The 26,424-nt window shown below is 48.4% G+C and overlaps 1 protein-coding gene across 2 annotated transcripts in view; it reads left to right on the top strand.

Moving 5' to 3' along the window:
* AZIN1 (antizyme inhibitor 1) overlaps positions 1 to 26,424 on the top strand; it is a 483,491-nt gene that overhangs the window by 56,882 nt on the left and 400,185 nt on the right. For both annotated transcript variants that reach the window (XM_069220587.1, XM_069220589.1), the window contains exon 3: positions 19,037 to 19,207. In XM_069220587.1, the coding sequence (XP_069076688.1) occupies positions 19,088 to 19,207 (120 nt within the window). In that variant the 5' untranslated portion in view covers positions 19,037 to 19,087. The remainder of the gene's footprint in view (positions 1 to 19,036; positions 19,208 to 26,424) is intronic.

Raw genomic sequence — 26,424 nt, 5'->3', positions numbered from 1 at the left:
TCTCAAAAGTCTAAAACATGGCGTGGAGTGAGGCGGAGGGGTGGGTTAAATATGAGTGTGTCATCAGCATACAAAGAAATATTTTCCTCTTTCAAGGGTGAACCAGTGGATCTTAAACCTTCTATATCAGGATTTTCTTGAATCTTACGGGCTAGGGGTTCCAGTATAAAGGCAAATATAAGGGGGGAAATTGGGCAGCCCTGTCTAGTGCCTCTACCAATGGAGAATTCCTCCAACAACTTTCCATTAACCCAGACTGGTGCACGGGGCTCTGTATATAGTGAGGTCACCCATCTAATAAACCAAGTCCCCAGTTTACATAAGACACACATCATGTAGGGCCAATGGACTGCATCAAAAGCCTTTTCCGCATCTAATGATACAAAGACATGTGGGTCAGGGCGGGAGGCTACCGTCGCCATCCAATTATGAAGTCGAGGCAGATTCCCTCTAGTCGAACGCCCGCCTTAAACCCTATTTGATCACTATGGACTAATGGTGCAATGACCTTCGAAAGTCTAGTAGCAAACAACGTAGCCAGAATTTTGGTCTCTACATTAAGAACCAAGATTTGGTGATATGATCCACATAGTGTAGGGGTTTTTCCTGATTTGGGGATGACCACTATTTTGGCTCGTCACAGGTCTGGGGAAGAGGATTTTCTCCTCCCTCGCTGCAACATATAGGTTTAGTAGATCAGGGGCTACTAGGTCTGCCTGTCTTTAAAAATAAAATAAACAAACAATCCCCCGGGAAACCATTGGGTCTTCCCATTGGATAGTTTAGCAATTGCGTCTTTCACCTCTGCAAGGGTAAGGTCATCATCCAAGGACTCTGTGTCCTCTGCAGAAAGTATCGGCATATCTATAACATTTAGGTATGTTTCTATCTGGGGCTGGGTGGTTAACAGTTTTTCCCTGTAGAGGACTGCTTAAAAACGGGCGAACTCCCCCCACTATGGCTTTGCCTGAGTCTCATTCCAAGGCCTCCTTTTGTCTAATCATCAAAGGGGAGGGATAATTTATGCTTACCGCCTCTAAGGCTGTTAATCGATCTTCCACAGATTTTGGGCCTCCAACATTGTCTTCTTTTTATAGGCAGCAGTATTTTGTGTTCTACCTCTTATTACCACTTTATATGCCTCCCACAATGTCACAGCTGACTTAACAATGGCTTGGTTTTCCTTAAAATAAAGCTCTGTGTCCATTCTAATTCCCGCAGGAGTGTATCGTCCTACAGCTCCCAGGCATTCAGTCTCCACCTGGAGCACCCATCCCGACGTCGACCAGTAGTACCCCCTAGGGGGGAGTGGTCAGACAATTCCCTTGCAAGATATTCTGCTCTTTATATCGTTCCCACTTCTCCTGTGGGTGTAAGTATATAATCTAATCTAGAGAAGACTTTATGGGCCCCTGAAAATTAAGAGTAACATCTTATGTTGGGGTTATGGTGCCTCCAGACATCTGTTAATCCCAGTGTGTCTGCTAATTGCTGCAGGGACGTAGGTCTGGACGCTGCAGGGGTGTGGGAACTACTGGTGTTCTGTCTAGTGCAGGTGTCAGTACATTGTTAAAATCTCCCCCAATAATATGTAGTGTAGATTCTGTTTACAGTAACATATTGACTATGGCGGTGTACGTGTACTACTGCAGGTGAGGGGTGCATAAATACTAATAACAGTGACCGCCTCCCTTCCCCAAAGTCCCTGCACCGTAGCGTACGTTCCTTTAGGGTGCAACCATTGCTTATTGACTTGGAAGGGAAGACTTTTCTGAGCAAGGATAGCCACTTCTCTTGCGTCAGAGGGGAACCCGGCATGTGCCAGCATGGTATAAGTGCCACAGGCAAGAAAGTGGCAATGATTACTGCAAAGGTGCGTCTCCTTTCCTGCAGGAGAACAATGTCTGGTTTCTGTCACTTTATAAAGGTTGCTACAAGTCCTCTCTTAACTTTATTTCCCAACCCATTGACGTTCCAGGTAAGCCCGGCTCGTGCTTCTATCTCTGTGTTAGATGTAGGCATAGCAGCAGGTGTAAAATAGTCTTGTATGTCCCCTCACCCCCATGTCACAAAACATCCTAAGCATAACAGTTGCCTCCCAGCTTCATAATAAACAGATTTAAACAATTGAATAAACAGCATTAACATCATGCAGTAATCCCTACCAAAGCCCCACCTCCCCACCCCTCACACCGCTCCTGCACGCGTACTGCCACATTCTCCTCTGGCGATCACGTCGCCGGGTCAGGTCCAAGGGGTCTGTAGACCACCCTATCCCAGTATTACCCTCAAATTAAATAGGTTTGTCCTCAACGGGGTCAATCACTCCCCTCATTCATCCCATTCGACAAAGTCCATCAAAGTTGTGTCTATAGCCAATGATGGCTGTCCAGAGTCACTTCTCTTCAGAACAGGTGGGTGCTACTTTCAATCATACATTCAAACAGTGAAAAGGGGAATAGGGAGAATGGGGGAGAAAAGGAGGGAGAGACTAGGAGAGGGTTAGAAAGACAAGAAGTAGAGAGAAAAAAGAGAGGAACGGTCTGAGCAGGTCGGGGTCTCCAGCCAGGCCTTTCGTGCCCCACAGCCCAGGCAGGGCCCCTTCAGTGATAGTTTGTTGCCCTCAATACAGTCACTATTCAGTGTCTCTGTCCATCCCTCTAGTCGACCTTAAAGTGTTCAGTTTGGCTTGATTTAATCGTGCCATATCTCTGGAGGGATTCTCTTCTACTTCTGGGTCCGATCCGCAGTTGGAGGGCTCTCCGGCCCTCTCAGGGATGAGTGGACAGCCCCTCGCGGGCATCGATGTCAGATTCTGGGGACGGATTGTCTGCAGACCATTTTCCAGGAGTGTTCCCACAAGGGTCACTGCATTCCTTTTTGAGATGGGTGGTTCTTTTACGTTTGGTTGTCCACACCTTGGGTCTGGCTCCTGATGCGGCGCCCCCAGGCGTTGCAGCCATAGCTCTCTGGTTTGAAAGGCTCGGTGGTCTCTCTTCCACCCATCTCCATGCCGTTCTCCTTGATGAATAACTTTCTGTTTGGCTGGGAATAGTAGCATATATCTAAGTTGCATTGCCCGGAGTTTGATCTTGACAGTGTCAAACAGGGGTGTGGAATTTACTAAAATATCTACTTGTCCGGGGGACAGGTTGCTTCTCAAATCTACTTGTCCTGTAAAAAGATCTACTTGTCCCTTTGGTGCCATGTAGTGTGGCGACAAATTATGGCAGCAATTAATAGCCTCTCTGATTATGCCAGGGCTACTACCATAGTAGGGCTTGAATACTTGCAGTTTCAATTCCTACTGTAGCAATTTCCTTATTTTGCCACCTTTCTGCAGATCTGCATACTGGGGCTGGAGGAAACAGTAAGCAATAGTTCCAGGGCTGGAATGCCTTTGAGTCTGCAAGCCTACTAACCTGCATGTTTTAAAGATTTTTACCAGCTTCTCTCGAATATTTTCCCATAATAAGAAAGGTTGGACATTTACTCCGGACAATAGCAGAATTAGAACTTCTTCCAGAGTTGGGAAGAAAGTGGCTGGAGGGAAAATGAACTTGCAAATGCTCAATAGATTTTCACATGAGCAAATCTACACATCGTATTTACCCATGCTAAAATACAGTTCACAAATATTTTACAGGGGTACAACATATACCATGGGTGCACTTTTGTGACTTTCTTTAAAAATTTGGGGCCACATGTAGGTAGGTTCAGATTTGTGACCTGCAAATTGCGAGTCGCAAATCCGAATGTAGGATGGTGTCCTTGACACCATCTGTGATTTGCAAGGGCTTCGCAAATGCCCACCTCATGAATAATCATGAGGTGGGTCGCAATTTGCGACCCCCTCGCGAATGGTGGCCTGCTGGAGACAGCAGACCACCATGTCTGTGACTGCTTTTCAATAAAGCACTTTTTTTTTGTAATGCAGCCCGTTTTCCTTAAAGGAAAACAAGATGCATAACAAAAATGAAACGTTTTCGTTTCATTTTTTCAGAGCAGGCAGTGGTCCACAGGACCACTGCCTGCTCTGAAAAAATGTTTACAGTGACATTCACAATGGGGAAGGGGTCCCATGGGGATCCCTTCCCTTTTGTGAAAGTGTTAGCACCCATTTGAAATGGGTGCAAACTGCGATTGGTTTGCGCCCGCGTTCGCGGTCACAAAACAATCCTACATTGCACTGCGAGTCGCAATTAGGAAGGGAACACCCCTTACTAATTGCGAGTCGCAAACCCGTTTTGTGATTCGGTAACCAGGTTACTGAATCGCAAAACTGGGTTTGTGCATCGCAATGTGCTTTTTGCATGTCGCAAACAGCGAAAGTCGCTGTTTGCGACATGCAAAAAGCTACCTACATGTGGGTCTTGGTCCCTAATTAGGTCTGGTGTGAACAAAGACATTTTGTTTTTATTAAACTTCTATTTCTCTCTCTTTCGGCTGGCTTTACTGTGAGTGATCGCATTCTGCTCTTCCACAAGGAGCATATTGCCACACAAAGTAGTTTTGTTCAGTGTCAGGAACTACAGTGGCAATCAGTGACGTAACGAAACTGGAGGGTGCCCCTTTGCAAAGAACATGGAGGAGCCCCCTCTCCAGACTCACTCAGGGCAGGTGCTGTGCTGAAGGGGCCCCCTGGAGGGCGGCTGCGGGCCTTTGTTATGCCGCTGGTGGCAACGTGTGCTTTTAGAGTTCAAAAACTTTTTGGGGGGGTTTTGCCAGTGTTTGTTACAATGTTGAGGGCCTGGTAGCTCCCACAACAATAAAGTGTTACAAAAGCCATGTCAAAACAAGACACGCATTGATGAAACTAAAAGACTTATAAAAATATGTCAGATCAGTTGGCTTTGTCAGTGTTTGTTTATTTTCATGCTTCCTATAATCGTGTTGAAAATGGTTACACAGATTTTCCATTAGAAATATTTTTGGGAAATACTAGCATGCTTCAACACATTTTACTAAATGACACTTCATTTGCATATAATCAGAGAGCATTCTGGGAGCATTATACTTAGCCTCTTAGCCTAAACGTTTCAAACATGTATGTACACGTATTTTTTTTTGTACTGGAACCAACGTCAGTAGTGAAGTGTGACCTTAAAACATTTATTTACAGCACGCACTCTAATAATGAAGACTTTCAAATAATGAACCATAAATACAAGTTCGAACAGCATTATCTTTTGGAAACACATTACCTCAACTGCAGAGAGTTCCACGCTCTGTAAACAGGCAGCCAAAGGGTTTGGTCTGCAGGGGGTTGGGCCTACTTGTCCCAAGGACAAAACAAACATAAAAACTTGTTGCCCTTGACCCCAAACAAGATGTCCCGGGCGTCGGGCTATAGGAATTCCACATCCCTGGTCAAAGGATCAGCGTTTCTTTTGCACTTCTCGAGAATAGTCTGGGAAGATTAGGATGGCGGAGGATTCATAAGTGAGTTTAGCCAGCTTTCGTGCCTCCCGGAGAATTACATCTCTGTGTCATGATAGTTCGAAAAAACACCCTATAAGGGCTCTTGGAGATGCACCAACTGAGGGCCTCGGAGCCAACGCTCTGAGCTTTTGATCACAAAGCATGTAGAGAGGTCTGCAGATGGGAACTGAGTTCCAGGTCTCCAAGAACATCGGAACGTTGGTTCCCTCCGCTCCCTCGGGGTGTCCCACGAAGCAGAGGTTGTTTCGTCTCGCATGATTTTCAGCGTCATCTATCCTCCAGATAAGATCGCTCGTTATTGCTTGTACTGCCTGCAGTTCTTCACAATGTGTGTTAGCCATGTCCTTCAATTGAGAGATCTGCCTCTCCTTTGCGATAACTCTTTCCTCAACCTTGCGCAGGTCTTGTCTCGGCTATGAGACCGCCACTACATCAACCTTAGTTTCCAGGGCCGTTCTGGATTGCTGAATGGCCATTAACAAGTCTGCTGTGTCCGTGGACGAATAGAGGGATCGCCTTGGGTGGGGGAAGTCGGCTATCGTTTTGGTATACTTATCAAGAGGCTTCTGTTCCTTGTCTTTGGCCATGTTGAGGTGTGGCATGTCAGTGAAGATCACTACCCCCGTTTGGGGCAGATCCCAGCAGGGCCCAGGGTGGCCGTGGAGGGGCCAGAGTCCTCCTTGTCAATCTGTACCACCTGCACCCAGTGCATCTCAGGAAGGTCCCAATCATTGGCACTTTTATTCACAACAACGGTCTCTGGTACAGGACCTTATATTGTGTCTATCAAACCACTTCACCATCCGCAGGGGTGCCAGTCGCAACACGTGAACCGCTTCTGGGCAGTATGCAGCGACGCGGACGGAGTTCTCGCCCAGTCACTCTGCTGATCCACCCATGCTCGTGCGGGGTCGCTTCAAGCTCCTCGCGGCCGCAGGCCCGGTCTCAGACACAATAGGGCAGGAGGATCTCCCAAAGGTTCGCCATGACAGCAGATTCACCTGCCAGTCGGCGGAAGTGCCCCAATCCTCCACCACAGCTTCCACCGGCGATCTCTCTCCACGTAATCGGCAGGTCAGGTGTGCCCAAGATGGCGCCACAACAATGGGTCGTCCCGGTCCAAGGCCGGCTGGCATTCCCCCTCTCCTACAGCCAGCCGGGTCACCTGTGGACCACTGCCACTCTTTGGGGGTCATCTCCAAGCGCAGAGCCCGACGTCTCTCCCCTCAGGAGCCGTACACCTATGCGCCGGCCCTTGTTTTCCCCCAGCCTCACCACCATTTTTCTCTGGAAACAGTATTGATGCGGGCGCTCCCTTCCATCTTCCCCGTGTCGCCGCTATCAGCCACCTGTTCTCTCATCTGGTAGTTTCACCTGCAGGCGCATCGGGTAAGGTCGTAAGCTGTATCGAAGGGTGTGATGGAGACCGGATAACAGTGGGCCCCTCCGGAGCTCATCCCGCACACAACTAGTCTGCCATGTTGTTGGCCATGCCTCCTGGGGCATTCCAATTTTATGTTCGTATTTCCCACTTACACTCATGATGTGCCCAGGCTCTGGTAAGAGTACATAGGCAAGGCTTTGCTGCACTACTGCAGTGTTCAGGCAGCAATCACCCAGAGCTGAAATAGAAGGCATGTAGTAACTAATGTGGGTAATGCCATACACTCACTTGTGATATTTAACGTTTATGCCACAGGTGCTCATTCTACATATGTTACTGTGGCCTTAATTAAAAAATGTATTTCTGATGGAGACACCTACCTGTGGATTCCTCACCAAAATAATTCTCCCCTCGCGCCAGCCTTGACGGAAATTTCTTTTAGCTCTGCACGTCGACGATGACGTCACAATCGCCCGACTCCACGCGACGCCGTATGACGTCATCCAGGCAATAAGAAGCCCTCGTCGACGTGCAGACGTCGGTTCCCTTTTTTCCATGCCCGAGTAACGGTTAATTCTTCGAGGCTCACAGGGAGCTACTGTTTCCAAACGACGGTTACGATGTCGCAGCCAAGAAAATCCGGCTTTAAACCATGTAACCAGTGCGGGGGTCGGATGTCGGTTACCGACCCCCATGAGAATTGCCGCTGGTGCCTTAGTTCCGACCATGAGGTCGAGTCATGCGGCTCTTGTCAGCGCATGAACCCTAAGGCACTTAAAGAGAGCGAGGCAAAATTGTTCTTGGCTCGATCCAAGAAAAAGGAGAGGCGTCATCGGAGGGAGTCTTCTTCGAGATCCTCAAGGTCTCATCACCATCATAGTGGCTCTCGGCGCCGTCATGGATCTCGGCGCCGATCGAGCAGGGGACGGTCTAGGTCAAGATCGGCTTCTCCATCAGCTCAGCGCCGTCCGGCGTGGAAGATTAGCCCGACCGTCACCCCTCTGCCTCCTACGACCCCGTCACCTGGGTCGGTTTTTGAGGTCGAGCCTCCCCAGAGGCCAGAAGGTTATCCTGGCCAGGAGTTACCTGGACCTTCTTCGGCATCTATGCCGGCACCGGTGCAGCAGCAGCAATACCCGGCTTTCCCGACTCCGGAAACGGATCCTGCAGCGTTCTTAAATGCAATGTTTAACATCTTTACTTCCATGACGCCGGGTGGAAGTCAAGCAGGTCCGTCTGGCCGTCTGGCCTACAATTTGGGCGTACCGGCGTCTTATAAATCGACGCCTTTCACCTCATTTTTATCTGCTGCACCTGGAGCGGCGCCGATGCCCATGACTTCACCCAGGCCGTCTACACCTGCTACGGTGCCGTTGGATTCGCCTCTGATCCTGATCTTGACGGTTAAGAATCCTGTGGAGCCGGAGCTTCCGGCTTCGGGCGGATCCGAGGTTTGGCGCCGACGAAGATCTTCGGCGTCGGCTGACACCTCATCGACGCCAGGTCTGGAGTCAAGGCTTAGATCAAGACGTCTGGCTCTACGAATTTTGGAGGAGGAAGAGTATGCGAGACAACACCTGGAGGAAGGTGAAGTTTTGGAGCCCTCTGGTGACTTCCAGGGACTGGATGCAGCCAGTGGCCTGGACACTACCCCGGAATGGGATCTAGCTTCCCCTGGAGAGATCACTGAGGAAGCTGCTTTATTCCACGCAGTCATTCGGAAGGCTGCAGACTTTTTGGACCTTCCCCTTCATACTGCGGAAGTCAAAAGAAATTTATTAACAGAGGTTTTGCACCCGGCTTCTGCTTCTGCTGAGCCTCTTTTGCCCTTCAATGAGGCACTGCTGGACCCCATTAAGGACATCTGAATGAAACCTGTGTCCACCGCTGCGGTCAACAGAGCGGTGGCTCCTCGCTATAGGACGGTGCCTGGTGATCCGGTGTTTCTCTCCAGACAGCCAACTCCGGAGAGTCTAGTGGTGCAAGCCTCTTGTTCGTCCAGATCCTCTCCTGGTTCGTTTCCTGGGACACCTGCCGACAGGGAGTCAAAAAAGATGGACCATACTGCAAAAAAGACCTTTTCATCTTGCAGTATGGCCTTGAAATCTTCCAATGCAACTTGCATGCTGGGGCGTTACATCCATGACCTTATGGAAGAGGCGAAGGGCCACCCTAATTTGTCCCCGGAGATGTTGCAGCTGTTGGCGGATGCTCAGGCGGCAGCGACTCGGGTGATCCAGTCGGGATTGGACACTTCAGACTCAGTGGCTAGAGCTATGGGCATGACCATAGTTTCTAGACAGCAGTCTTGGCTACGGTCATCTGGCTTCTCGTCGGACGTGCAGGCAATACTTCTTGATCTTCCCTTTGATGGAGAGAGGCTCTTCGGCACAAAGGCTGACTCTGCCCTGGAGCGTTTAAAGAGAGCAGAGCTACTGCAAGATCTTTAGGACTCCAGTCTTCAGCCTCATCCTCCTTTAGGGGTTTTTCGGAGATTTAAAGGATTTGGACGTGGCTCTTCCTTTCGTGGAAGATTGCAAGGACCACAACAATCTGCTTCTACCCTGCCATACAGACCCTTCAGGGGCAGAGTCCGTACGAGAGGAGCCACCTTGCAGCACTCTGCCTTTTCCTCTTCCTCGGGAGGGGTGCAGCAAGGAAAGCAGCCGTAGTCCTCCTCCACTCCCTGTCCACTTGTCTCCGGTAGGGGGGAGACTTGCCCATTTTCTTCCGATGTTGGAGGTTATAACATCAGACTCCTGGGTCATCGATATTGTGAAGAAGGGGTACGCTCTTCCCTTTCAGGAATTCCCACCTACCTTCCCTCCCCGCCCATCCTTCTGTTCGGAAGACCATCTTCTCCTATTACAGCAGGAAGTATTATCCCTATTGGCAAAAGGTGCGATAGAGTTGGTTCCCGAGCAAGAGAGGGGTCAAGGTTGTTATTCAAGATAGTTCCTGATCCCCAAAAAGGATTGTCGGTTGAGACCGATTTTGGACTTGAGGATTTTGAATAGGTTCCTCAAGCAGGAAAAATTCAAAATGCTGACCCTCTCACAGGTTCTTTTGGCGTTGAAAGAAGGAGACTGGATGGTGTCGGTCAATTTGCAGGACGCGTATTTTCATATTCCGATCCTCAAATCGCACAGGAAGTATCTCCGTTTTGTGGTGGGATCGCAGCATTATCAGTTTGCGGTCCTCCCTTTTGGTCTTGAGTCTTCACAAAGGTGATGGCGGTGGTAGCGGCAGAGCTCAGAAGAAGGGCAATAGGGAAACACAGCTATCTGGACGATTGGTTGATCAAAGCCAAAACTCCAGAGCTCGTGCGGTGCCATCTCCAGTCGACGACTCCATTGTTGTACGACCTGGGTTTTTCAGTCAATGTACCCAAATCTCACCTGGAGCCCTCTCAACGCCTCCTGTTCATAGGGGCAGTATTGGACACGACATTGAATCGGGCCTTCCGTCCACCCCAGCGGGTCCAGGACATTCAGGCGTTTATTCCAATGTTTCAAAATGGAGCGGTAGTTCCAGTCCTCAAGGTCCTTCGTCTGCTCGGTCTGTTCGCTTCTTACATACTGTTGGTCACTCATGCACGCTGGCACATGAGGGCTCTTCAGTGGTGCGTCCGCAGGCAGTGGTTTCAGCACAAAGGGGATCTCGAGGACTTGATAAAGATCTCCAGAGACACTGCAGTGGATCTTCAATGGTGGGCAGCGGTCGACAACCTGTCTCAAGGAAGGCCGTTCTCGCTACCACCACCAGTGGCCACAGTGGTAACGGATGCTTCCACTCTAGGGTGGGGAGCTCATCTGGGGCACCTGGAGATCAAGGGCCTTTGGTCTCCAGGGGAACAGAAGTTACACATCAATCTGTTAGAGTTGCGGGCAGTACGTCTGGCTGTCAAGGCCCTCCTCCCTTCCATTCGCGGTCAGTCAATCCAAGTTCTAACGGACAACACGACCGCAATGTGGTATATAAACAAACAGGGAGGAGTCGGGTCGTATCTTCTCTGCAGAGAAGTTCTTCGTCTCTGGTCCTGGCTTCAGGAGCACAAGATCTGCTTAGTTGCACATCATTTGGCCGGAGTCCTGAACGTGCGTGCGGACATTCTCAGTCGACGTAGCTCAGTCGACCACAAGTGGCGTCTTTATCCAGATCTAGTTCTGTATATCTTCCGGATGTGGGGATATCCACAAATAGATCTGTTTGCAACTCAAGAGAATGCGCAGTGCCCGCTGTTTTGCAGCCTCCAGTATCCGGTGCAAGGAGCTTTGGGGGACACGTTTCAGATGTCCTGGAAGGGTCAGTTGCTTTACGCGTTTCCCCCCCATACCCTTGATTCCTCGAGTTCTCAGGAAGATCCGCCAAGACCGGGCTCAAGTCATCCTAATAGCTCTGGATTGGCCGAGAAGGGTGTGGTATTCGGACCTACTCCAACTCTCTGTGCCCTCTGCTCCGTCTCCCTTGCAGGGTGGACCTCCTCTTGCAGTGGCAGATTCTACACCTCAAGAGCCTGCATCGTCATGCCTGGAGATTGAACGGGGCAATCTGAGTTCCTTTTCTCTCCCTCCAGATGTGGTGGAAGTTATTTTATCGGCCAGACGACACTTCACCAAGTCAATCTATGCTAATCATTGGGCTAAATTTGCATGCTGGTATGGAGAGAACAGTTTAGATCCTTTAAAAGCTGGTTTATTTTACATTTTGTCATTTGCACTCCATCTGGCACAGAAAGGTTGTGCGATTGCCACTGTCAAAGGTTATTTGTCTGCTCTATCTGCTTTTCTGTGCCTTCCTGATCAACCATCCTTCTTTAAATCACCAATTGTTTTAAAGTTCCTAAAGGGGCTCACTAATAAGTTTCCACCTACACCATTCGTTATGCCTCAGTGGGACCTTAACTTAGTCTTCACGTTTCTTATGGGGACTCCGTTTGAGCCAATGCACTCTTGCTCTTTACGGTTCCTGGTATTCAAAACTGTTTTCCTGGTGGCCATAACATCTGCCAGAAGGGTTAGCGAGCTTCAGGCTCTCTCCCTGTAGAACCCCCATACCTTTCTTTAAGGACAAAGTGGTGTTGAGGGCCAAGGTGGCTTTCCTACTGAAGGTTGTTACACCCTTTCACCTGGGGCAGTCAATTACTCTCTCTTCCTTTTACCCTCCACCTCACCCATCCAAGGAGGAAGAGAGGCTCCACCGGCTGGATCCACCAAGAGCACTGAGCTTCTACGTCGCCAGGACGAAAGAGTTCAGACAGGATGAACAGCTCTTCGTTGGATACGTGGGGAAGAGGAAAGGTAGAGCGGTCCACAAGAGAACGCTATCCAGGTGGGTCATTCTATGTATTAAGATCTGCTATTCTTTGGCGAAGAGAGATCCACCTGTGGGGCTTCGTGCCCATTCCACCAGGGCCAAAGCAGCTTTGGCTAGAGGTGTTCCTGTGGCTGACATCTGCAGGGCAGCGACCTGGGCGTCCCTCCATACTTTTGCCAAGCATTACTGTTTGGATTCTGAGGTTAGGAGGGAAGGCCATTTTGCTCGCTCGGTGCTGCAGGAATGTTTGGTTTGACCATTCGGGCACCCACCTCCGGAGGTAGTACTGCTTTGGGACTCTATTCTTTTGGTGAGGAATCCACAGGTAGGTGTATCCATCAGAAGAATAAGTTACTTACCTTCAGTAACGCGTTTTCTGGTGGATACAGTAACTACCTGTGGATTCCTCACGGTCCCACCCGCCTCCCCGTTGCCTGACTGGTCAAACCGAGAAGTCCTTGGGTGGGCATCCTTGATCTGGTAAATATGTATATAACTGATTCATGTATATAGTTATGATAACTGTATGTACAATTCCTTTGCGAATTAAGATAGTTCAAAGAAGACCTTTTGATCTTAGTTTATATATGTTCATATTTATTTCTCTCTGGTATTGACCATTCATTACTGTTGTTTAGAACGTGTTTTATAATAAATGTTCTATTTTCATTCATTTTGGATGAATATGTGCTCTTTAGGTTTAACCTGTTCGCCTCTTTGGCATGTAAAAAAATGGTGATAACTGACGTCTGCACGTCGACGAGGGCTTCTTATTGCCTGGATGACGTCCTACGGCGTCGCGTGGAGTCGGGCGATTGTGACGTCATTGTCGACGTGCAGAGCTAGAAGAAATTTCCGTCGAGGCTGGCGCGAGGGGAGAATTCTTTTGGTGAGGAATCCACAGGTAGTTACTGTATCCACCAGAAAAAGCGTTACCAAAGGTAAGTAACTTATTCTTTGCTAATTGGGGTTCAGCTGTTTTTCACTGTTTTAGGTGTTTGAACATTTGTTGAGTGTGTTTGTTTACTGCCATTATAGTGCCCAGAGTTCAAAATATTAGCTGGAAGCCCTTGAAAATAATTGAATGAATCGCCCAAGAAAATGCTCTTTCTTGCATGGCTTATTTTCAGCAATTGTTAAAAGCCCCTAAGGTCTGAGATGCTGATTAGATGGGTCTAATAAAGTAGCAGGGACTTAAATTGGGACTTAACTAATGCGGACAAAGGTTTCTTTTATAGAGGGTGACTTGCAAAGAGAAGAGGTTGGTAGATGAGATCCAGGCTTGCTCAGCTGCAAGAACCAAGAAAGGGAGGGGCACCAGAACAATAATAGATGTTGTCAATTTCAGCCTGAATCTGCGGAGTCTCACTGATAAAATCAACTGTTGTGGTGTTTTAGAGTGAAATAGTTTAGGGGAGTTGATATTTTACCTGAATTCTTAAAAAGTTTCTGTTCCGATGACTGGTTTCAATCCGCTGTATGTGAGTAAATATGGTGTAAGGAAATGCCTCCTTGGCATGGTTACCCCCCTGACTTTTTGCCTTTGCTGATGCTATGTTTTGAATTGAAAGTGTGCTGAGGCCTGCTAACCAGGCCCCAGCACCAGTGTTCTTTCCCTAACCTGTACTTTTGATTCCACAATTGGCACACCCTGGCATCCAGATAAGTCCCTTGTAAGTGGTACCCCTGGTACCAAGGGCCCTGATGCCCAGGAAGGTCTCTAAGGGCTGCAGCATGTCTTATGCCACCCTGGAGACCCCTCACTCAGCACAGACACACTGCTTGCCAGCCTGTGTGTGCTGGTGAGAACAAAACGAGTAAGTCGACATGGCACTCCCCTCAGGGTGCCATGCCAGCCTCTCACTGCCTATGCAGGTATAGATAAGTCACCCCTCTAGCAGACCTTACAGCCCTAAGGCAGGGTGCACTATACCCTAGGTGAGGGCACCAGTGCATGAGCACTGTGCCCCTACAGTGTCTAAGCAATACCTTGGACATTGTAAGTGCAGGGTAGCCATAAGAGTATATGGTCTGGGAGTCTGTTTTACACGAACTCCACAGCACCATAATGGCTACACTGAAAACTGGGAAGTTTGGTATCAAACTTCTCAGCACAATAAATGCACACTGATGCCAGTGTACATTTTATTGTAAAATACACCCCAGAGGGCACCTTAGAGGTGCCCCCTGAAACCTTAACCGACTATCTGTGTAGGCTGACTAGTTCCAGCAGCCTGCCACAACCGAGACATGTTGCTGGCCCCATGGGGAGAGTGCCTTTGTCACTCTGAGGCCAGTAACAAAGCCTGCACTGGGTGGAGATGCTAACACCTCCCCCAGGCAGGAGCTGTCACACCTGGCGGTGAGCCTCAAAGGCTCACCCCTTTGTGCCAGCACCGCAGGACACTCCAGCTAGTGGAGTTGCCCGCCCCCTCCGGCCACGGCCCCCACTTTTGGCGGCAAGTCCAGGAGAGATAATGAGAAAAACAAGGAGGAGTCACTGGCCAGTCAGGACAGCCCCTAAGGTGTCCTGAGCTGAGGTGACTCTGACTTTTAGAAATCCTCCATCTTGTAGAAGGAGGATTCCCCCAATAGGGATAGGAATGTGACCCCCTCCCCTTGGGAGGAGGCACAAAGAGGGTGTACCCACCCTCAGGGCTAGTAGCCATTGGCTACTAACCCCCCAGACCGAAACACGCCCTTAAATTTAGTATTTAAGGGCTCCCCTGAACCTAAGAATTTAGATTCCTGCAACTTACCGAAGAAGAAGACTGCTGAGCTGAAAGCCCTTCAGAAGAAGAAAGAAGACACCAACTGCTTTGGCCCCAGTCCTACCGGCCCGTCTCCTGCCTTCTAAAGAACCCTGCTCCAGCGACGCTTTCTCCAGGACCAGCGACCTCTGAATCCTCAGAGGACTGCCCTACTTCCAAGAGACCAAGAAACTCCTGAGGACAGCGGCACTGCTCCAAAAGAACTGCAACTTTGTTTCAAGTAGCAGATTTAAAGACCCCTGCAACTCCCCGCAAGAAGCGTGAGACTTGCAACACTGCACCCGGCGACCCCGACTCGACTGGTGGAGAACAACCAACTCAGGGAGGACCCTCCGGCGACTCTACGACTGTGAGTAACCAAAGTTGTCCCCCCTGAGCCCCCACAGCGACGCCTGCAGAGGGAATCCCCAGGCTCCCCCTGACCGCGACTGTCTGAACTCCATTTCCCGACGGCTGGAAAAGACCCTGCACCCGCAGCCCCCAGCCCCTAAAGAAATGGAACTTCTGTGCAGGAGTGACCCCCAGGAGGCCCTCTCCCTTGCCCAGGTGGTGGCTACCCCGAGGAGCCCCCCCTTGCCTGCCTGCATCGCTGAAGAGACCCCTTGGTCTCCCATTGAAAACTAAAGGAAACCCGACGCTTGTTTGCACACTGCACCCGGCCGCCCCCGCGCTGCTGAGGGTGTACTTTTTGTGCTGACCTGTGTCCCCCCCCCGGTGCCCTACAAAACCCCCCTGGTCTGCCCTCCGAAGACGCAGGTACTTACCTGCTGGCAGACCGGAACCGGGGCACCCCCTTCTCTCCATTGCAGCCTATGCGTTTTGGGCACTTCTTTTACCTCTGCACCTGACAGGCCCTGAGCTGCTGGTGTGATAACTTTGGGGTTGCTCTGAACCCCCAACGGTGGGCTACCTTGGACCCAAAACTGAAACCTGTAAGTGATTTACTTACCTGACAAAACTAACAAAAACTTACCTCCCCCAGGAACTGTGAAAATTGCATTGTGTCCACTTTTAAAACAGCTTATTTTGTTTTATGTAAAAAGTATACATGCTAATGTAATGATTCAAAGTTCCCAAAGTACTTACCTGCAATACCTTTCAAATGAGATATTACATGTAGAATTTGAACCTGTGGTTCTTAAAATAAACTAAGAAAAGATATTTTTCTCTAACAAAACCTATTGGCTGGATTTGTCTCGGAGTGTGTGTTCCTCATTTATTGCCTGTGTGTATGTACAACAAATGCTTAACACTACTCCTTTGATAAGCCTACTGCTCGACCACACTACCACAAAATAGAGCATTAGTATTATCTCTTTTTGCCACTATCTTACCTCTAAGGGGAACCGTTGGACTCTGTGCATGCTATTCCTTACTTTGAAATAGCACATACAGAGCCAACTTCCTACATATGGGCTTAGCAACATTAATCTTTTCGAGCTGCTGCATAGTCGACGATCGTTAAGGTTAGCTTCTGTTGCATCTTGTTTTCCTGAATAACTAGCAGCATTAATTGGTTTCGGAAAGTGCCTCTTTTTGACATGATCTCCCCCACCTTTTGCTTACTGATAACAATTTTGTTGATTGGTAATGCACTGGGTCACTGCTAAGCAGGCCCTAGTGCCATTGCTCTTTCCATAAAAACAGCGCCAATGACAATTGTAACCCAGTTTGCATGACTATCACCCTTGTGAGTCCTTGGTAAATGGTACCCAGGGCATGGGTGCCTAAGGGCTGCAGCATGTATTAGACACCCTAAGGGACCCACATTCAAACCCATGCAGACTGCCATTGCAGTGTGTGTGAAATGGTGCACGCCATTTTCAAAAACACAACATTGCACCTACACATCCTGTGTGCAATGCCCACAAACACTGCATGTAGTATACCTGTCACCCTTAGGTCAGGCCTTCAAGCTCCAAAGCAGGGTGAATTTTAGATTACATGTGAGGGCACATCTGCACAAGCAGATGTACTCCTGTGATGCCTAGTTCAATTGCTAGACATTACAAGTGTTCAGGAAGCCATTTAAGGAAGTGTACTGGGCACTGGTCATTGCGATTTACGAGGCTACATGATGGCCTCACTGAGGATAGTGGTGATTGGTATTAAAAAACCTTTTCTTATTAAATCCGCACTGATGCTAATATCAGATTTATTATGACCTGCACCTAGAGTGCACCTCAGACGTGCCCCTGAAATCCACCTAGTCTCTTACTGTGCTGGCTAACTGGTATCGAACAGCCTGCCACCTCAGTCCCACTACAGGTGAGAGCCCACTTTCTCAGAGGCCAGAAACAATGTCCGCTCCAGAGGAAGATGATCACCCCTCCTCCAGCAGGGTGGTTAGTGATTTAGCATATCTGAGCCTGGAGCTTGAAAGCTTCTGCCGCCTTTCGATATGCGACCCTGGCTTCCCTCCAGACATGGAGAACGCCACCCCCTGCCCTGATGCTCATTTGGCACCAGAGCAGATGGGAAATTAGATAGTCAGAAGGCATCTCACACATAAAGGCTAGGCACACCCATAAGGTGGGCCACCTTAAGTGGACAGTCGAGGAAGGGTTTCACCATCTTGGTTTTGGTGAAACTAGAGAATTCTGGGTCAGGGTTATGCCCACTCCCCACAGGAACTGGTCATATAGGGGGTGTAGTCATCCCAGGGGTAAGTAGTTGCTTGGCAACTACCTTCACTTTCCTTAATGTCCCTAAATTTAGGGGACCCCTTGACACGAGTTTGACAGATTTGTCTACCTGGAAACAGAAGAAGATGGAAAAAGAAGAGCAGTCACTGCGAGAACGGAGGACTTAACCTGAACTTGGTACCAAACCGTGCCTTGCTGCTGGTACCTTGGCAGTTGAACTGAACCAACTCGTCCAAAAGCTGCCCATCCTCCCAAATCCTTAGAGGAATGTCCAGCGCTTCAATAACCACTTGGCATCTTCCTTGTGGAGGAGGAGCAATTCCCCCCCTCCCTCCTCCCACCTACCCCCACCTGCACTGACTGCACTTGTCCAGAACATCGTTTTACTGCCCATCGGGCTCCATTGAGGTAGCACCATACCAGGAAGTGGTCACCGTGGTTCCTAGAGGCCAGCTCCGTCTCTCCAGTGAGCTTCGAGACACTAGATTTCCCCCATGCAGCACCCCCTGCAGCAGTACCCTAGGTACCGTAGCATTAGCCGCAACCAGTGCTTAATGAGTGTCCAGCCTGGACTACCACCGTCGCAAAAGCCTACCTGCTGTCGATTGACTTCAGGACCAAGCCTGCTTAAAGCGACCAGTCAAATCAACAGATGCTGCAATCTGTTGATTTGACTGGTCGCTTTAAGCTTCTACTGAAGTAGCGCTCAAGGCTACGAACGTGACCAGCACCTCTGCACCCGGACATACCAGGCCAGCTAAACCCAAGCTGTTGGTGGTTCTTTGGACCTTGGTCCCCCCCAGCACTTTAGTCCTAAAGGACCCCTTCAACAAACACTTGTGAATATATGTATGCAGTATCTTTTCCTCCCATAGGATAACCATACTGCTTTCAGGGCTACTGCCTCAAAACGGTTAGTTATGCATCATTTGTGTTTTTATTATAAAATTCATAACTCCCATTGTACTTATCGGATACCAATGATCTTGGTCTCTAAAAAATATATAAAATATTTTTCATAAATTGGTCTTGCATTTCTTTTTGAGTGTGAACCGTTTGATTGTCTGCAAGAAATGCTTAACATTCCCCGCTGATAATCCGTAGCTGTCCGACCACACTACCACTAATAGAGCAATTGGGATTATTAAAGTAAGCTCCGTAAACCAAAATTGGGGTTGTCTAGACTTCTTGCATGGTGTACCCTTACATTGGTACACTACATAACGCCAGTTTCCTACAAATGGTAAACATTTAACATCAAAATAGTGTTATTAGCTCTTAGTGCTATGCACAGTATGCATGTGTAATTGTTAAACGTATTTTGTGAGATTGTCAATACACTTTTTGTGCTTGAGTATATTTCTTCACCAATATGTAGTAAACTTGATGACACATTTGTAGTTGAAACTTAGTAAAGCAATCCCTCATTTATACGGATTTTTGTGTCACATATTGCAATCATCTTCCTGTTTTTCCAGTTTGTTGCATAGTTTAAGAATCCGGATAAAGGGCTTCTCGATTATTCATTGATGAGGAGTACGGCTGAGATGAAAGGATTTATTGAAGACTCAGATTCATCCATTGGCCTGCTAGATGAGGCTGCAGCTTTTCGAGACGTTATTGATCACTATATTTATGAACATACGATAGTAAGTGTCTGTTTAGTTACCTAATAATTGCTTTATATGACAAAATGTATCTTCCAATTGTTAATGCAATGTCAGAACACTACATTGTTTAGTTTGACGTACATAACTAGTATGATCTCCTGCAGATAAGGAATAAATTGAGACATTGTACTTAAAAAGTAACCATATGAACAGTGCTTCCTAATGTTTTCAGAACCGTAACCCACTTTTTAATATGACAAACGTTCGCGACCCACCTAACTTTCATGGACATGAGGCGGGTGATTTATTTATTAATTTTTTTAAATGCAAAAAATGCTTTGCGATGTAGTGCATTATTTGCAAAGACCACATTTTCCCTTAAATTGTTGACTACATTTGCACAGACATACAGTTTGATAGTTCCAGTGGATATGTATTATTTGTGCATCACCAAGTAAAGGGTCTTGATTTGTTCTAAACCTGCCAAAATCTTAGTTTCCATAACACTTCAGAATTTTTTTTTAAAATGCGCTTCATTTTGCTTTCGTAACTGCAGAATGTGTACAGCTCATTTACAGGTTTTTACATTTTGTTGTGCTCAGGGAACAATTAAACAATAGCTTTCCTTTCACACTAGATGTATCCCAGCAAAATTGTTACATTTTGTTTTTCTTCGACTGATAAGTAAGAGGAATGTGTAAACACCAGTCACTGCAAAAAAACCAAAAAAAAACAAAACAATAAGCAGAAAATAAAGCCCGGCATTTGACTTCACTGTTCGAAGTGCAGCAAACACAATATGATAAATGCAGAAATTAAAGTATGCTTCTTGATTCCCTGGACTTTGGACGCAAGACGATTTTTGGTCGGTCACCAATCGGTGGGTCACAACCCACAGTTTGTGAAACATTGATCTATGTCTTAGCTATCTGACGCACATCCAGTTGATGTGGTTGACAATGAGCTGATACTGCTTTCCTATAACTCTTCCATGTTTCTTAGGTTCATGTATAGCTAGCTGCTCCAATTCTTCTTTAATTGTTCCTTGCATTTTGGGAATTTGTAGCTTTGTTATTAGGAAGTGCCAGAATGTAAGAAAGAGAACTTGTACTGTAGCAGCCTAGTAACTTGGCATGTTGGATATATTTGTAAGGAAATGCCTCCTTAGCATGGTTACCCTCTGACTTTTTGCCTTTGCTGATGCTAAGTTATGATTTGAAAGTGTGCTGGGACCCTGCTAACCAGGCCCCAGCCCCAGTGTTCTTTCCCTAAACTGTACCTTTGTCTCCACAATTGGCACAACCCTGGCACTCGGGTAAGTCCCTTGTAACTGGTACCCCTGGTACCAAGGGCCCTGATGCCAGGGAAGGTCTCTAAGGGCTGCAGCATGTCATATGCCACCCTGGGTTCCCCTCACTCAGCACAGGCACACTACCTTACAGCTTGTATGTGCTGGCGGGGAGAAAATGACTAAGTCGACATGGCACTCCCCTCCAGAGTGCCATGCCAACCTCACACTGCCTGTGGCATAGGTAAGTCACCCCTCTAGTAGGCCTTACAGCCCTAAGGCAGGGTGCACTATACCATAGGTGAGGGCATATGTGCATGAGCACTATGCCCCTACAGTGTCTAAGCAAAACCTTAGACATTGTAAGTGCAGGGTAGCCATAAGAGTATATGGTCTGGGAGTCTGTCAAACACGAACTCCACAGCACCATAATGGCTACACTGAAAACTGGGAAGTTTGGTATCAAACTTCTCAGCACAATAAATGCACACTGATGCCAGTGTGCAATTTATTGTAACATACACCCAGAGGGCACCTTAGAGGTGCCCCCTGAATACCAACCCGACTTCCAGTGTAGGCTGACTAGTTTCTGCCAGCCTGCCACACACCAGACATGTTGCCGACCACATGGGGAGAGTGCCTTTGTCACTGTGGTCAGGAACAAAGCCTGTACTGGGTGGAGGTGTTTCTCACCTCCCCTTGCAGGAACTGTAACACCTGGCGGTGAGCCTCAAAGGATCACCCCTTTTGTTACAGCACCACAGGGCATCCCAGCTAGTGGAGAGGCCCGCCCCTCCGGCCACTGTCCCCACTTTTAGCGGCAAGGCTGGAGGAGATCATTAGAAAAACAAGGAGGAGCCACCCACCAGTTAGGACAGCCTCTAAGGTGTCCTGAGCTAAGGTGACTCCTGCTTTTAGAAATCCTCCATCTTGAGAGTGGAGGATTTCCCCAATTGGATTAGGGATGTGCCCCCCTCCCCACAGGGAGGAGGCACAAAGAGGGTGTAGCCACCCTCCAGGACAGTAGCCATTGGCTACTGCCATCCCAGACCTGAACACACACCCCTAAATCTAGTATTTAGGGGCACCCCAGAACCTAGGAAACTAGATTCCTGAAACCTTAATAAAGAAGAAGGACTGCTGACCTGAAGCCCTGCAGAGAAGACGGAGATAACTGCCTTGGCCCCAGCCCTACCGGCCTGTCTCCCAACTTCTAAAAAAAAAAAAACTGCAACAGTGACGCATCCAACAGGGATCAGCGACCTCTGAAGCCTCAGAGGACTGCCCTGCACTCAAGGACCAAGAAACTCCAGTGAGCAGCGGCTCTGTTCAAAACCAGCTACTTCTTGGCAACAAAGAAGCAACTTCCGAAGACTTCACGTTTCCCGCCGGAAGCGTGAGACTACACACACTGCACCCGATGCCCCCGACTCGACCTTCCGAAAACAAACACCTCACGGAGGACTTCCCGGCGACTGCGAGCCCGTGAGTAACCAGAGACGACCTCCCCTGACCCCCCACAGCGATGCCTGCAGAGAGAATCCAGAGGCTCCCCCTGACCGCGACTGCCTGTAACAAGGGACCCGACGTTTGGAACCAACACTGCACCCGCAGCCCCCAGGACCTGAAGTAACCGAACCTCAGTGCAGGAGCGACCCTCTGCCTAGCCCAGGTGGTGGCTGTCCCGAGAAGCCCCCCCGTGCCTGCCTGCAACGCTAGTGACCCCCCCCCCCCTGGTCCCTCCATTGTTTTCAATCTAAAACCCGATGCCTGTTTGCACACTGCATCCGGCTGCCCCTGAGCCGCTGAGGGTGTGCTTTCTGTGCCTTCATGTGTTCCGTTGCCCCCCCACCGGTGCCCTACAAAACCCCCCTGGTCTGCCCCCCGAAGATAAGGGTACTTACCTGCTGGCAGACTGGAACCGGGGCACCCCTGTTCTCCATAGGCGCCTGTGTGTTTTGGGCACCTCTTTGACCTCTGCACCTGACCGGCCCTGAGCTGCTGGTGTGGTAACTTTGGGGTTGCCTTGAACCCCCAACGGTGGGCTGCCTATGCCCCAACTTTGAGACTTGTAAGTGTTTTACTTACTTTCAAAACTAACCTTTACTTACCTTCCCCAGGAACTGTTGATTTTTGCACGGTGTCCACTTTTGAAACAGCTTATTGCCATTTTTACAAAGACTGTACATGATATTGTGTTCATTCAAAGTTCCTAAAGTATCTAAGTGAAGTACCTTGCATTTAAAGTGTTTACTGTAAATCTTGAACCTGTGGTTCTTAAAATAAACTAAGAAAATATATTTTTCTGTGTGTGTACAACAAATGCTTAACACTACTCTCTGATAAGCCTACTGCTCGACCACACTACCACAAAATAGAGCATTGGAATTATCTAATTTTGCCACTATCTTACCTCTAAGGGGAACCCTTGGACTCTGTGCATACTATTCCTTACTTTGAAATAGTACATACAGAGCCAACTTCCTACATGTTGTTGTTCCGAAGGGTAACAATTTGAACTGATAATGCTTTCCTTGAATGACAAACCTGAGAGATTTTCTGTGCGCTGGATGGATGGGTATGTGAAAATACGCATCTTTGAGATCTAATGTTGCCATAAAATCGTGTTGTTGAATCAGTGGGACAACATCTTGTAGTGTTACCATGTGAAAATGTTTTTACATGATGTAAAGATTGAGGGTTCTGAGATCTAATATTGGCCTTAAGGTTACGTCCTTTTTGGGAATGAGGAAATACAGTGAGTAAACTCCTGTTCCTATTTGATTTTGTGGCACTGCCTCTATTGCTTGTTTGAGTAATAGAGATTTTACTCCTCTTGCAACAGGGCGATATGGTGTGTGGAGAGGTGGTGTGGTTTTGGTGGAATATCTGGTGGAGCTTGTGTCAATTCTATGCAATAGACATTGCAGATAATTGATAACACCCAGATGTCTATGGTAATGGGTAGCCAACAGCGTTGGATCTTAGAAGCAGGCAGTCGCTGTCAGGGGGAGCCTCTGGATTCCCTCTGCAGGCGTCGCTGTGGGGGCAACTCTGGCTACTCACGGTCTCGCAGTCGCCGGGGAGTCCTCCCTGAAGTGATTGATCTCCACAAGTCGAGCCGGGGGCGTCTGGTGCAGAGTGTCAAGTCTCACGCTTCCGGCGGGAAACGCAAGTTGTTTCAAAGTTGCTTCTTTGTAGCAAAGTCGCAGTCTTGGGTGAACAGAGCCGCTGTCCTCTGGAGTTCTTGGTCCTTCTAGATGCAGGGCAGTCCTCTGAGGCTTCAGAGGTCGCTGGTCCCTGGGGAGAGCGTCGCTGGAGCAGTTTCTTTAGAAGTGGGGAGACAGGCCGGTAGAGCTGGGGCCAAAGCAGTTGGTGTCTCCGTCTTCTCTGCAGGGTTTTTCAGCTTAGCAGTCCTCTTCTTCTTAGGTTGCAGGACTCTGAGTTCCTAGGTTCTGGGGAGCCCTTAAATACTAAATTTAAGGGCGTGTTTAGGTCTGGGGGGTTAGTAGCCAATGGCTACTAGCCCTGAGGGTGGGTACACCCTCTTTGTGCCTCCTCCCTGAGGGGAGGGGGGGCACATCCCTAATTCTATTGGGGGAATCCTCCATCTGCAAGATGGAGGATTTCTAAAAGTTAGTCACCTCCGCTCAGGACACCTTAGGGGCTGTCCTGACTGGCCAGTGACTCCTCCTTGTTTTTCTCATTATCTCCTCCGGCCTTGCCGCCAAAAGTGGGGCCGTGGCCGGAGGGGGCGGGCAACTCCACTAGCTGGAGTGCCCTGTAGTGCTGTAACAAAGGGAGTGAGCCTTTAAGGCTCACCGCCAGGTGTTACAGTTCCTGCAGGGGGAGGTGTGAAGCACCTCCACCCAGTACAGGCTTTGTTACTAGCCACAGAGTGACAAAGGCACTCTCTCCATGTGGCCAGCAACATGTCTGGTGTGTGGCAGGCTGCTAGAACTAGTCAGCCTACACGGATAGTCGGTTAAGGTTTCAGGGGACACCTCTAAGGTGCCCTCTGGGGTGTATGTTACAATAAAATGTACACTGGCATCAGTGTGCATTTATTGTGCTGAGAAGTTTGATACCAAACTTCCCAGTTTTCAGTGTAGCCATTATGGTGCTGTGGAGTTCATGTATGACAGACTCTCAGACCATATACTCTTATGGCTACCCTGCACTTACAATGTCTAAGGTTTTGCTTAGACACTGTAGGGGCACAGTGCTCATGCACTGGTGCCCTCACCTATGGTATAGTGCACCCGGCCTTAGGGCTGTAAGGCCTGCTAGAGGGGTGACTTATCTATACTGCATAGGCAGTGTGATGTTGGCATGGCACCCTGAGGGGAGTGCCATGTCGACTTAGTTGTTTTGTCCTCATTAGCACACACAAGCTGGCAAGCAGTGTGCCTGTGCTGAGTGAGGGGTCCCCAGGGTGGCATAAGATATGCTGCAGCCCTTAGAGACCTTCCCTGGCATCAGGGCCCTTGGTACCAGGGGGGTACCAGTTACAAGGGACTTACCTGGATGCCAGGGTGTGCCAATTGTGGAAACAGAAGTACAGGTTAGGGAAAGAACACTGGTGCTGGGGCCTGGTTAGCAGGCCTCAGCACACTTTCAAATCAAAACCTAGCATCAGCAAAGGCAAAACGTCAGGGGGGGTAACCATGGCAAGGAGGCATTTCCTTACACAACAGCTCCCATAGTATTTACCAAATGCCTGGCGGTAGTTGCAGCCTATCTAAGAAGGCAACCCATTCCTGTCTTTCCATATCTAGACGCTTGGCTAATAAAATCCAACAGTCATACACAGTGTCAAAACCATACGCATTCTGTAATACAAACCCTAAAACACCCTAGGGTTCTCCATAAACTACCAAAAATCACACCTACAACCTGCCCAAATCAACAGTATTTAGGAGCAACACTAAATACTCAAACAATGCTCGCAAGCCCAAGTCCACAAAGAATACAAGCATTTCGCAATATATTGCCACAAATACAACCAGCCCAACAGTACACTGTCAAATTCGTCATGAAACTATTGGGCATAATGGCATCCTGTATTGCCATTGTCCCACATGCAAGACCTTTACATGCGGCCTTTACACCAGTGCCTTTCACAGCAATGGTCACAGGTACAGGGGCAACTTCAAGATCTAGTGTTGATAGACCGCCAAACATAGATGTCCCTTCAGTGGTGGAATTCCACAAACCTAAACAATGGGTGGTCATTTCAAGACCCCGTGCTTCAGACCATACTTACAACAGATGCATCAGTGATTGGCTGGGGGGCTCACCTCAACAATAGCAACATTCAAGGACAATGGGATGCCAAACACACAGTTACACATAAATCAGTTAGAGTTGCTTGCTGTATTCCTAGCACTCAAAGCTTTTCAGCCTCTTCTCACTCACAAGAATATTCTTATCAAAACAGACAACATGACAACAATGTATTACCTAAACAAACAAGGAGGGACCCATTCACCCCAACTCTCCCTCCTAGCCCACAAAATTTGGCAATGGGCAATCCACAACAAAATTCACCTGGTAGCACAATACATTCCAGGGATACACAACCAATTGGCAGATGTTCTCAGAAGAGATCATCAACAAACACACAAGTGGGAGATTCACCCTCAAGTGCTTCAACTATACTTTCAACAATAGGGAACACCAGACATAGATCTGTTCGCCACCAGCGAAAATGAAAAAACTTCGAATCCAGGTACCCACATCCTCTATCCAAGGGCAATGCTCTATGGATGAATTGGTCAGGGATATTTGCTTACGCTTTTCCCCCCTCCCGCTCATTCCATTTCTAGTCAACAAACTGCGTCAAAACACGCTCAAACTGATACTCATAGCACCAACGTGGGCACGCCAACCCTGGTACGCAACACTATTAGACCTGTCCGTAGTACCACATATCAAACTCCCAAACAGACCAGATCTGTTAACACGA

Source organism: Pleurodeles waltl, chromosome 2_2 (assembly GCF_031143425.1).
Source record: "Pleurodeles waltl isolate 20211129_DDA chromosome 2_2, aPleWal1.hap1.20221129, whole genome shotgun sequence".
NCBI lineage: Eukaryota > Metazoa > Chordata > Amphibia > Caudata > Salamandridae > Pleurodeles > Pleurodeles waltl.
This window is presented reverse-complemented; position numbering and strand designations above follow the sequence as displayed.